General features: G+C 39.0%; 1 protein-coding gene across 8 annotated transcripts in view; it reads right to left on the bottom strand.

Annotated features, from left to right (window-relative positions):
* The window catches only part of LOC136708184 (glutamate receptor ionotropic, NMDA 2D), a 191,979-nt gene that overhangs the window by 44,165 nt on the left and 134,810 nt on the right, over nucleotides 1–13,004 (bottom strand). For all 8 annotated transcript variants that reach the window (XR_010804328.1, XR_010804333.1, XR_010804329.1 and 5 more), the window contains one exon: nucleotides 493–698. Coding sequence is in view for 1 of the 8 variants with exons in the window: in XM_066682532.1 (XP_066538629.1) it covers nucleotides 493–698 (206 nt within the window). In the remaining 7 variants the exon portion in view is untranslated. The remainder of the gene's footprint in view (nucleotides 1–492; nucleotides 699–13,004) is intronic.

Genomic DNA, 13,004 nt, shown 5'->3' with positions numbered 1-13,004 from the left:
TGTGATTACTGTGACAGGCCTACGCAAACACACTGTTCTAAAGTGTCTAAGAATCTAAGGAGTGGACGGTTTTCGTCATCGCAACTAGAACCTAACACTCATATTGAGCTAATGGAGCACAGACGTACAGTTTAACGTAACACCACACAGTAACATAATAATATTATATTGTTCTCTGCTTCTGGATTTTTGTAAAAAAGGTGGTAAACTTGAGTAACTTTTTTACAACAAAGCTTTTGTTCTTCGATGCATGAAAAACAGTTGCTAATGACACCTGCTGTTGTTGGAGTCATAAGCAAAACTGACTGGGTTAATGTCTTCAGATATTTTGGAGCATTTAACATGGATAAAAGAGGCCTACTTTTACACAATAATGCTGTGGACAGGCAAAATAACCAATCAGAGACCATCGTTTCGAGAGAAGTGTTTTTCAAAACAGGCCAAAACCAAACCAAAGCACTGTTTCTAGAAAATAAAATGTGTGTTACTGACGAGGCGTTGAGAGGCCTTCTGCAGGGCACTGAGTCTCTGATGCAGGTTCCAGAGGCGGGGTCAGCCAGCTCCACGATGACAAAGGGCCGCTCCTCCAGGGTCACGACTCTCAGGTGCTGGGCGTCGTCGGGGGGCTGGAGGAACGGACCGTACCGAGACCAGGCGGGATACCGCAACCGGAGAACTCCATTCTCCCACCATCCTACCTGAGACCACACACACACACATAGGGCACAAGAGTATAAGGCTAAAACCAACAGACAGGCATAGGAATAGTTTTATAATTATATGGATATTTAAACTCATCTTGGTGTTTGTTTATGTAATCTAGTATTTCAGCACAAGGATTAATCAATGAATCCATCTCAAGCATGATGGTTAATCAGAAAATCTCTCTAAAGCACAAAAACAAACAAGTAAATCAGCCCAAAACACAAGGATGCATCAGTAAATCAGCCCAAAACACAAGAATATATCAGTAAATCAGTCCAAAACACAAGGATATATCAGTAAATCAGCCCAAACACAAGGATATATCAGTAAATCAGTCCAAAACACAAGGATATATCAGTAAATCAGTCCAAAACACAAGAATATATCAGTAAATCAGTCCAAAACACAAGGATATATCAGTAAATCAGTCCAAAACACAAGGATATATCAGTAAATCAGCCCAAAACACAAAGGATATATCAGTAAATCAGTCCAAAACACAAGGATATATCAGTAAATCAGTCCAAAACACAAAGGATATATCAGTAAATCAGCCCAAAACACAAAGGATATATCAGTAAATCAGCCCAAAGCACAAAGGATATATCAGTAAATCAGCCCAAACCACAAAGGATATATCAGTAAATCAGCCCAAAGCACAAAGGATATATCAGTAAATCAGCCCAAAAACACAAGGATATATCAGTAAATCAGCCCAAAACAACAAGATATATCAGTAAATCAGCCCAAAGCACAAAGCTATATCAGTAAATCAGCCCAAAACATCAAGAGATATCAGTAAATCAGTCCAAAGCACAAAGATATATCTGTAAATCAGTCCAAAGCACAAAGATATATCAGTAAATCAGCCCAAAACATCAAGACATATCAGTAAATCAGTCCAAAACACACGGATATATCAGTAAATCAGCCCAAAGCACAAAGCTATATCAGTAAATCAGCCCAAAACATCAAGAGATATCAGTAAATCAGTCCAAAGCACAAAGATATATCTGTAAATCAGTCCAAAGCACAAAGATATATCAGTAAATCAGCCCAAAACATCAAGACATATCAGTAAATCAGTCCAAAACACACGGATATATCAGTAAATCAGCCCAAAACACAAGGATATATCAGTAAATCAGCCCAAAACAACAAGAGATATCAGTAAATCAGCCCAAAGCTATATCAGTAAATCAGTCCAAAACACAAGGATATATCAGTAAATCAGTCCAAAACACAAGGATATATCAGTAAATCAGTCCAAAACACAAGGATATATCAGTAAATCAGTCCAAAACACAAGGATATATCAGTAAATCAGCCCAAAACAAGAGATATCAGTAAATCAGCTCAAAGCACAAAGCCGTATCAGTAAATCAGCTCAAAGCACAAAGATATATCAGTAAATCAGTCCAAAACACAAGGATATATCAGTAAATCAGTCCAAAACACAAGAATATATCAGTAAATCAGCTCAAAACAACAAGATATATCAGTAAATCAGTCCAAAACACAAGGATATATCAGTAAATCAGCCCAAAACACAAGGATATATCAGTAAATCAGCCCAAAACACAAGGATATATCAGTAAATCAGCCCAAACACAAGGATATATCAGTAAATCAGCCCAAAACACAAGGATGTATCAGTAAATCAGTCCAAAACAACAAGAGATATAAGTAAATCAGCACAAAGCCGTATCAGTAAATCAGCTCAAAGCACAAAGATATATCAGTAAATCAGTCCAAAACAACAAGATATATCAGTAAATCAGTCCAAAACACAAGGATATATCAGTAAATCAGCCCAAAACACAAGGATATATCAGTAAATCAGTCCAAAACACAAGAATATATCAGTAAATCAGCTCAAAACAACAAGATATATCAGTAAATCAGTCCAAAACACAAGGATATATCAGTAAATCAGTCCAAAACACAAGAATATATCAGTAAATCAGCTCAAAACAACAAGATATATCAGTAAATCAGTCCAAAACACAAGGATATATCAGTAAATCAGCCCAAAACACAAGGATATATCAGTAAATCAGCCCAAAACACAAGGATATATCAGTAAATCAGCCCAAACACAAGGATATATCAGTAAATCAGCCCAAAACACAAGGATGTATCAGTAAATCAGTCCAAAACAACAAGAGATATAAGTAAATCAGCACAAAGCCGTATCAGTAAATCAGCTCAAAGCACAAAGATATATCAGTAAATCAGTCCAAAACAACAAGATATATCAGTAAATCAGTCCAAAACACAAGGATATATCAGTAAATCAGCCCAAAACACAAGGATATATCAGTAAATCAGTCCAAAACACAAGGATATATCAGTAAATCAGTCCAAAACACAAGGATATATCAGTAAATCAGCACAAAGCTATATCAGTAAATCAGCCCAAAATACAAGGATATATCAGTAAATCAGTACAAAACACAAGGATATATCAGTAAAAAAGTCCAAAACACAAGGATATATCAATAAATCAGTCCAAAACACAAAGCTATATCAGTAAATCAGCCCAAAACACAAGGATATATCAGTAAATCAGTCCAAAACAACAAGAGATATAAGTAAATCAGCACAAAGCCGTATCAGTAAATCAGCTCAAAGCACAAAGATATATCAGTAAATCAGTCCAAAACAACAAGATATATCAGTAAATCAGTCCAAAACACAAGGATATATCAATAAATCAGTCCAAAACACAAGGATATATCAGTAAATCAGTACAAAACACAAGGATATATCAGTAAATCAGTCCAAAACACAAGGATATATCAGTAAATCAGCTCAAAACAACAAGATATATCAGTAAATCAGTCCAAAACACAAGGATATATCAATAAATCAGTCCAAAACACAAGGATATATCAGTAAATCAGCACAAAGCTATATCAGTAAATCAGCCCAAAATACAAGGATATATCAGTAAATCAGTACAAAACACAAGGATATATCAGTAAAAAAGTCCAAAACACAAAGCTATATCAGTAAATCAGCCCAAAACACAAGGAAATATCAGTAAATCAGCCTAAAACAACAGGAGATATCAGTAAATCAGCCCAAAAAAACAAGGATGAATCAGTAAATCAGCCCAAAACACAAGGATATATCAGTAAATCAGCCCAAAGCACAAAGATATATCAGTAAATCAGTCCAAAACAACAAGAGATATCAGTAAATCAGCCCAGAACACAAGGATGAATCAGTAAATCAGCCCAAAGCACAAAGATATATCAGTAAATCAGTCCAAAACACAAGGATATATCAGTAAATCAGCCCAAAACACAAGGATATATCAGTAAATCAGCCCAAAACACAAGGATATATCAGTAAATCAGCCTAAAACACAAGGATGTATCAGTAAATCAGTCCAAAACACAAGGATATATCAGTAAATCAGCCCAAAACACAAGGATATATCAGTAAATCAGTCCAAAACACAAGGACATATCAGTAAATCAGCCCAAAACACAAGGATATATTAGTAAATCAGCCCAAAACACAAGGATATATCAGTAAATCAGTCCAAAACACAAAGCTATATCAGTAAATCAGCCCAAACACAAGGATATATCAGTAAATCAGTCCAAAACACAAGGATATATCAGTAAATCAGTCCAAAACACAAAGCTATATCAGTAAATCAGCCCAAACACAAGGATATATCAGTAAATCAGTCCAAAACACAAGGATATATCAGTAAAAAAGTCCAAAACACAAGGATATATCAATAAATTAGTCCAAAACACAAAGCTATATCAGTAAATCAGCCCAAAACACAAGGATATATCAGTAAATCAGTCCAAAACAACTAGAGATATCAGTAAATCAGCCCAAAACAACAAGGATGAATCAGTAAATCAGCCCAAAACACAAGGAGATATCAGTAAATCAGCCCAAAGCCGTATCAGTAAATCAGCTCAAAGCACAAAGATATATCAGTAAATCAGTCCAAAACACAAGGATATATCAGTAAATCAGCTCAAAACAACTAGATATATCAGTAAATCAGTCCAAAACACAAGGATATATCAGTAAATCAGCACAAAGCTATATCAGTAAATCAGCCCAAAACACAAAGGATATATCAGTAAATCAGCCCAAAACACAAGGATATATCAGTAAATCAGCCCAAAACACAAGGATATATCAGTAAATCAGCCCAAAACACAAGGATATATCAGTAAATCAGCTCAAAACAACTAGATATATCAGTAAATCAGTCCAAAACACAAGGATATATCAGTAAATCAGCACAAAGCTATATCAGTAAATCAGCCCAAAACACAAAGGATATATCAGTAAATCAGCCCAAAACACAAGGATATATCAGTAAATCAGCCCAAAACACAAGGATATATCAGTAAATCAGCCCAAACACAAGGACATATCAGTAAATCAGCCCAAAACACAAGGATGTATCAGTAAATCAGCCCAAAACACCAGGATATATCAGTAAATCAGCCCAAAACACAAGGATATATCAGTAAATCAGTCCAAAACACAAGGACATATCAGTAAATCAGTCCAAAACACAAGGATATATCAGTAAATCAGTCCAAAACACAAGGACATATCAGTAAATCAGTCCAAAACACCAGGATATATCAGTAAATCAGCCCAAAACACAAAGATATATCAGTAAATCAGCCCAAAACAACAAATGATATCAGTAAATCAGCCCAAAACACAAGGATATATCAGTAAATCAGCCCAAAACAACAAGAGATATCAGTAAATCAGCCCAAAACACAAGGATGTATCAGTAAATCAGTCTAAAACACAAAGATATATCAGTAAATCAGCCCAAAACAACAAATGATATCAGTAAATCAGCCCAAAACACAAGGATATATCAGTAAATCAGCCCAAAACAACAAGAGATATCAGTAAATCAGCCCAAAACACAAGGATGTATCAGTAAATCAGTCTAAAACACAAAGATATATCAGTAAATCAGCCCAAAACAACAAATGATATCAGTAAATCAGCCCAAAACACAAGGATATATCAGTAAATCAGCCCAAAACACAAAGATATATCAGTAAATCAGCCCAAAACAACAAATGATATCAGTAAATCAGCCCAAAACACAAGGATATATCAGTAAATCACCCCAAAACAACAAGAGATATCAGTAAATCAGCTCAAAACACAAGGATATATCAGTAAATCAGCCCAAAACACAAGGATATATCAGTAAATCAGCCCAAAGCACAAAGATATATCAGTAAATCAGTCCAAAACACAAGGATATATCAGTAAATCAGCACAAAGCTATATCAGTAAATCAGCCCAAAATACAAGGATATATCAGTAAATCAGTACAAAACACAAGGATATATCAGTAAAAAAGTCCAAAACACAAAGCTATATCAGTAAATCAGCCCAAAACACAAGGATATATCAGTAAATCAGCCTAAAACAACAGGAGATATCAGTAAATCAGCCCAAAACACAAGAATATATCAGTAAATCAGATAAAAACCCTACAAAAATCAAGAAATCAGCCTAAAACACAAAGTGATATGTGCCTACAGTGAGTGAATGTTAAGTATTCTGTTTTTATTCTGTGGGTAACTGTATATGATTTTTGACACACTATTAAAATATGATTTGTTTCAAAAAGCAGTGGGAAATGGTAAATATAAAGGCCATAAAGGTTGGGCCAAAGGCTAGTGCCTTGACACTCAGGTGAAGGCTGTAGCTATTTACTGTGTGTCCGGTTACAATGACCTCTTTAATAAAAGATGTGTTTTTATTGTCACTGGAAGGTAAAAGCCTCAATCTGACGCAGGGACACTTTGGAGTGTTCATTTCTGTCTATTAACAATGAATCTTCTGCTCTTGGATGTCACAGGTCAACTAGAGTCCATTAAGCAGATTTTGGAGGGAGTGTGTTGTGGAGTGTGTAGAGTGTGTGGTAGAGCTGTAACCACAGTGAAGTGGGAAAAGTATTAATATCAGTGTGACCACAAATTGGTTTTTAAAAAAGCAGATTTGGGGCAGGATGATGGCATGGGGCAGAGGATGAAAGGCTGGGTTCGGGGTTGGGGAGTGGTAGGGTAATTTCAAGTAATTGGTGGAAAAGTACAGCAAAGTGCATAGGGTAGTGGTGTAAACTGTTCACAAATGCATCTGTAACCATGCAATAAACAGCTAGTCTTTATCAACACAACTAACAAAGGGCCTTATGGCCAGACAATCGTATCCCTTTCTTTCAACACTGGGTCCTTTTACATAACTTTAACACCACTGCTCTTTTCATTGACTTGCTGCTGCTCTGTCTTTTAGCTGTTGCTGTGGTGCTGAGGGTAATGACTGAGATGATATTTGGCCAAAGTTTGTGTGAAATGTTTGCACATGGCCGACGAAAGCTGGCCTGTGACAAGGTGGGACCTAAAGGGAAATCACTGCAAAAACGCAAACTGTTGTGATATTTGTTGTGCTCTCCGTTGTTGACCAGCGGAGGATGGGTTAATCCTTATGAGTCTTGCTTCCTTCCAAGGTTTCTTCCTCATGCTCTTGGCTCGCTCACAGGAGGCTTGGACCCAAATCTCTGTAAATCTCTGCTTTGTGACAAAATAACTTTTAATTGATGTACTGCTGACATCAAAAGCCGATTGTTTTGGTAATTTAGAAAACATGGCCTGACACGGTTTCAGGAGAAGCAGTAAACAAGGCCCATGTTTGCAGACTTTCAATGTAAAAGAGGCACTCATCGCTGTCCAAAGAAAACTTTTCACACTGTATGAAAATTCCATGACGAATGGCCCAATAGAAATGCTCCAAATTTTTAACTGGACAGCGACAATATTGACCTTGAACTTTCCCAGAACTCAGTAGAGTGTGAGTATGTACTTTTTCAACTTTTCAGTATCAATATGTACCAATATACCGATATTTTAGAACAACACTAGTACGGAGGCGGTAAACAACGGTGTTTGCCTTTTTCCAGTCTCTCAGTACTGAGAGCATTGAGTATTTATTCGATGGGCCCCTTCCCAAGGAGGCGTCCAAGGATTTCTGCCTGTAGAGAGGAAGAGTAACTCTTTGGCTAAGTGCTGGCCCATAGAGGAAAAGGTCATGCCGACACTTGAGGGCTTGATTTACTAAGCGCGCTATTAAGAGCAGCTCATTTGCTCGTGCGGACGTTGGGAAAAATGGCAAAACAGCGCTCTCGATTCGTCTCGGTAACAATGGCCACGGAATTACGGCGGTGCTAAAGCTCATTTGTACATGCAGCCACTCACCTTTAAGCTTGATTTATTCATTCCCAATACACAGAGGCTCAAAGGTCTACGCGGACAAAGTGATGATAATTTACACTCAAGGTTCCGCATGAAAAACAGGCACGGGCCTGGAGAGTGTCGGTACAGATTGGGTTGTCTGGCTTTAATGTGGTGTTTCCCATGAGATCTAAGGCTGGGAAAAACAGTCAATACTTAGCTGTATGGGGATTCTCTCGGAGAAAATTCAGAATGAACATTTGAAGACCGCATAATCGGATTAGTGCGTACAGGTACGATCTGGGTAGAGTGTCGTGCTGGTGCGAGTGGATCAGACACAGCAGTACTGCTGGAGTTTTTAAATCCTTCAGTGTCAATGATGGACTGAGAAATGTCCACCATGTCGACAGCGTCCTGTGTCCAAGGCAGAACAACGAGGCAGGTGTGTCTAAGGCTACGTTCACACACAAGATATCTGATCTGTTAGGGTGAATGCGATCTTTGTTGTGACACGAATGTGTCGTTTGAGTGGCTGTGTGAACAAAGTCGTAGTGAATCTGGCTTTTTTAAAATCAGATTTGAGCAACTTACATATATGATATTGAGATCTGATCCATATCCGATTTGTGGCAATACGACTCAGTCTGAACGGCCAAGTGGGAATCCATGTGACCACTGAGAACGACCCCCGAATTACAGTCCAAAGCATTTTCGTTTTAAACTTGTTGTTTAGAATGTAGAAACGGTGTCAACGCATTTCGTTTTGTAAAAAAATATTGAGAAAAGAAAAACTTCTTACTCCAGGCTCCTGTCTCTCATTTCTAAGAAAATTCAATTTGTGGAAATTTGTATTTTGTTTTTATAAAACAAACATGAGAAGACCTTATTTCTAACAATTTTGTATCATTGCTTGGAAGCTGCTTAACCCTGGAACAAGGAAATTTTAAACTCATTTTGTCTCGGCTTGTCTCCTCTTCAGGGACCTAATTTTTGCGAGAGATCCAGTAAATTTCACTTAAAGTGAAAAAAACATCTGCTCATGTTTTAATATTCTTTGAAGTTTTTAAAATTAATACTCATTTTTAAATCATAGAACTCATTTGTAATAAAAACAGTGTCTTTTCTGAAACAGTGCTGCACAGTGAAACAGTCCGATCTCACTCCTTCAAATCAAAAACGAAAGTGGTTTGTATGAAACAGACTGACATTTCCTTCTGGACAAAGCCTGAAGCACTGTCCTTGTGTGAATGTGGTTGAGTTTAAGGGCGTGATCTGTTCAGACTGATGTCAGATGTAGGTCATATTACTTAGAGAATGTAAACAGCTTTGATTTGGGGGACACGTGTGAATGTAGCTTAAAAGTGGACATTTCATTCATTCATTCATTATCTGTAACCCTTATCCAATTCAGGGTCACGGTGGGTCCAGAGCCTACCTGGAATCATTGGGCGCAAGGCGGGAATACACCCTGGAGGCAGTCCTTCACAGGGCAGCACACACACTCACTCACACACACACAAACACCTACGGACACTTTGGAGTCATCAATCCACCTACCAACGTGTGTTTTTGGACTGTGGGAGGAAACCCATGCAGACACAGGGAGAACACACCAACTCACAGACAGTCACCCGGAGCGGGAATCGAACCCACAACCTCCAGGTCCCTGGAGCTGTGTGACTGCGACACTACCTTCTGCACCACTGTGCCGCCACGGTGGACACAGTGTTTAAAAAATATATATCAAGTAGCACTGCTGTGTCTGATCCACTCGTAAAAGCTCAACACACATTAACACCTCACTACCAGGTCAGTGTCACTACAGCGCCATCAATGATCCACCACCTAAATCATACCTGCTTTATGGTGGTCCAGTGGGGGTCCTGACCTTTGGCGAACATGGTGAAATGGGAATCAGAAAGTATGCAGAGGAACAGATGGACTACAGGTCAGTGGAGCCGATAAAATGGACTGAGTGTAGATACATGGGAGGTGTTCCTAAACCAATGATTACTCAATGTATACAGTGTTTACTCTGCAAATTAAAGTGTGCGTCATTTGAAAAGATAAAACAAACAGCTACATATGCAGATGTGCAGTCAAATCTCACTACAGGTTTGCGTTGCCCAACTGCATGTCTGTGACTATGACTGAACAGTATTTTTAATTTATTCCCTAAGCATACACCATATGTCCAAACACTTGTAGACACCTCTAATAATGAGGGACTCATACTAATTTAAGGTAGAATACCTTTGGGATGATTAGGGTGAATCCCATTTCAAACGTTAGCCCCACCTCTCTGTTTTGCCTAAACAGAGGGGCTGTTTTTCTTGTTGGGAAAGTGTGGTAGGGACCATGGGGGAGGGCTGTAGACCCCTTGAAACTGAAAGTTTTCCGAGGCACACTTCAAATGGAGGGCTATGAGCGCCCTGTGAATCACAGACTATCAAAAAAGCCACAAATGTCAGTATTGTCTTCTTTAAAAATTATAATAACCATTGAATTGTCTTAGTTTAATGTAGTTTCAGTGTATTATGACCCCTTACTTCATAACAAGCATAAAACATTGCTAGTACTTGGCAGAGGTCTCAGAATTCCCAGTTCCACCTTAAATGCAGAAGCAATCTCATTCTAGCACCTGTGGCTATCGCAGAATTTAAGGTGGAACTGGAACTTTCAAACAAAAAGCAGACGAATAAGCAGCTAGTTAGGAGTGGGTGTATTATATGATTGTGGAATGCTTGTGAAGGCTTATGAATCACTAAATTTAACGTTTCGTACGGGAAGATTTTAACCACTACCATGTAACTCAGTCCCAAGTGGCAAGATAACACTCAGAAATGAGGGGTAGGGGTAAAATTAAGACATGGGCTTCACCCTCTGAGTGCCAGACCTAATAATCCAACTTCAGTACCTCATTTCACTAACATTTGCATAGGGGAATAAATGAATATCCAGTCTGAAGCCTTCCCGGTTCAAGTAGAAGCTGTTACTGCTGCAAAGACGAAACAAATCTCTGGTTTATTTCAGAAGAAATGTTGGGCAAGCGGATGTCATACTGCATTATATTCAATATTCAATATTAATTCTGGATAGTTCATATGTAATTAGATAATAATTAGCGTTTTGTGTTTGCATAGTAAACAACTGGACTCGTTTTTCGACATTTCTCCATACAGAACTATAAGGGCCTGGAAGATCTCCCTGCTGAACTAATTAGCTTTTCCTGAAATCCCGAAATCCGGGGAAAAAAAGGCAAATTTACATCTAAGAAAAAAGAGAACCTTTCATCAACAGAAGTGGACCAGCGAATTAGGACATACATATCCTAGATGGAAAAACAGCATCAAAGGCATTGGATGACAGCTTCTTTTAAAATGCTCCGCGAGCCAAATGAGAGCAACAATGCAATAATGGAATGTATTTTTTTCGGCAATGAAACAAACAGCCGGAGGAATGGAAATTGTACATGAAGACCGCCTTAAAATGTCAGTTCCGCCGATTAGGCATGAAAACCATTAGCCAGGTAACGAGTGGGCTAACACCATGAGATAACACTGCGTGTGTGTATGTGCGTGGGCCCTTCAAGCTGTCAGCCGGTGAACGCTGCAGCACTACATAGCCGCGTGTTTCCTCATTACTCGGAGCCTCGCCGCTTCCCTGGCTCTGCTGCCATCGCAGCGCAAAGATTTGCTGATGACACCCCAGTGGTGGGTCTTATCAGCGACGCTGCCGTATCACCTTGCATCAGGGCATGCAATCCTTCAGTAAATCACACCCGCCGAAAAAAATGGGTCAAACTGACTGTCAGCAGGAAGTTTGAGTACGACTGAGCCTCTCGGGCCGACAGCTCCGTACCTACAAAACACTCGAGGGAAATCTCGGAACAATCAACAGCTTTAACACCTTCCGTTCTATTCAGGCTATGCTCGCAGACGACATGCTGTCTTTTCCGTTCATCCACACTGTCAGCACATTCACGAGGGCCTCAACAATTCTGAAACCCTTCCAACAACATTTCCGAGCTTGTCCAAAGTCAAGGATGGACTAGACGAGTACAAAAATCCTGTATTAGGTTGTAGAGCAGTGGAGAACTATATTCTCTGGCGAGATGGAGCTCTATGTAATACCTTCAGGATGATTTGGAGTGGCATCTGTGATCCTGCATTTGTGATTTAGTACCTGATCTCACAAATGCACTGGTGGCCTGGCGAACTCGCTGATATTTTCCACAATCTACAAAAATGGCTACACTCTCACCAGGAGATAGAGGCTGTTTCTGTGGCAAAGTGGGACAAACCACCTACTGATACTCTTCATTTCGGATGAACTGCTGAATGACCATATAATACTGCATCACCCCACATTACCGGCTATCAGAAATTTTACTTTTGTTGAAATGGATAATGGCTTCTATGAGAATTCTCATATCACTCTAGGCCTAGCATTTTCTTCATTCTCAGCATCTTGTGAAGGGGATGTATTCTACATCTCTTTATAGGACACAAAGGGACCATCCAAGCAGGTCCATTTCTCCGGCCTTTGGTTATGTCCCTGACCCATTCAAACATGGACACAGCTATCAGTGAAGCTGCAGCTCTCTGCTCAATCCCCACAGAGCTATTCAGCAGGCAAACACACACACACCCACCCTGAAAAGCCCCTCAGCTGTATTACACATCCCTCAGACCTGTGCACAGGTGTGTGTGTGTGTAATTGCTAGGCTTCAGACTTGTGGCAGGCTTCTCTAAAGGTTCGACTAAGAAGTGTCTAATTGAAAGGGAAACAGTAGCTGTCGGCGTCCTTGCTAAAGGCGCTCTTTAAACACAGCCTAATGTGCAAAAGTTTGGGAACACCCCTTATAATAAGTGAATTCTTCTTGTGAAAAATTCTTCTTGTCATTCACACCACTTGTAAAATCAAGATGTCGGCCAGAGGGGTGTGTAAATGTGTTCTAAAGAGTGGTAGAGTGATAGCGCTCTAATAGCACAGGGTTTTCACAGAAAAGTAGTGTGTACTGCTTTAGAAGGTAGAAAAAAC

Source organism: Hoplias malabaricus, chromosome 10 (genome assembly GCF_029633855.1).
Source record: "Hoplias malabaricus isolate fHopMal1 chromosome 10, fHopMal1.hap1, whole genome shotgun sequence".
NCBI classification, from domain to species: Eukaryota; Metazoa; Chordata; class Actinopteri; order Characiformes; family Erythrinidae; genus Hoplias; species Hoplias malabaricus.
Note: the sequence above shows the minus strand (reverse complement) of the source record. Positions and strands in the feature narration are given on the sequence as shown.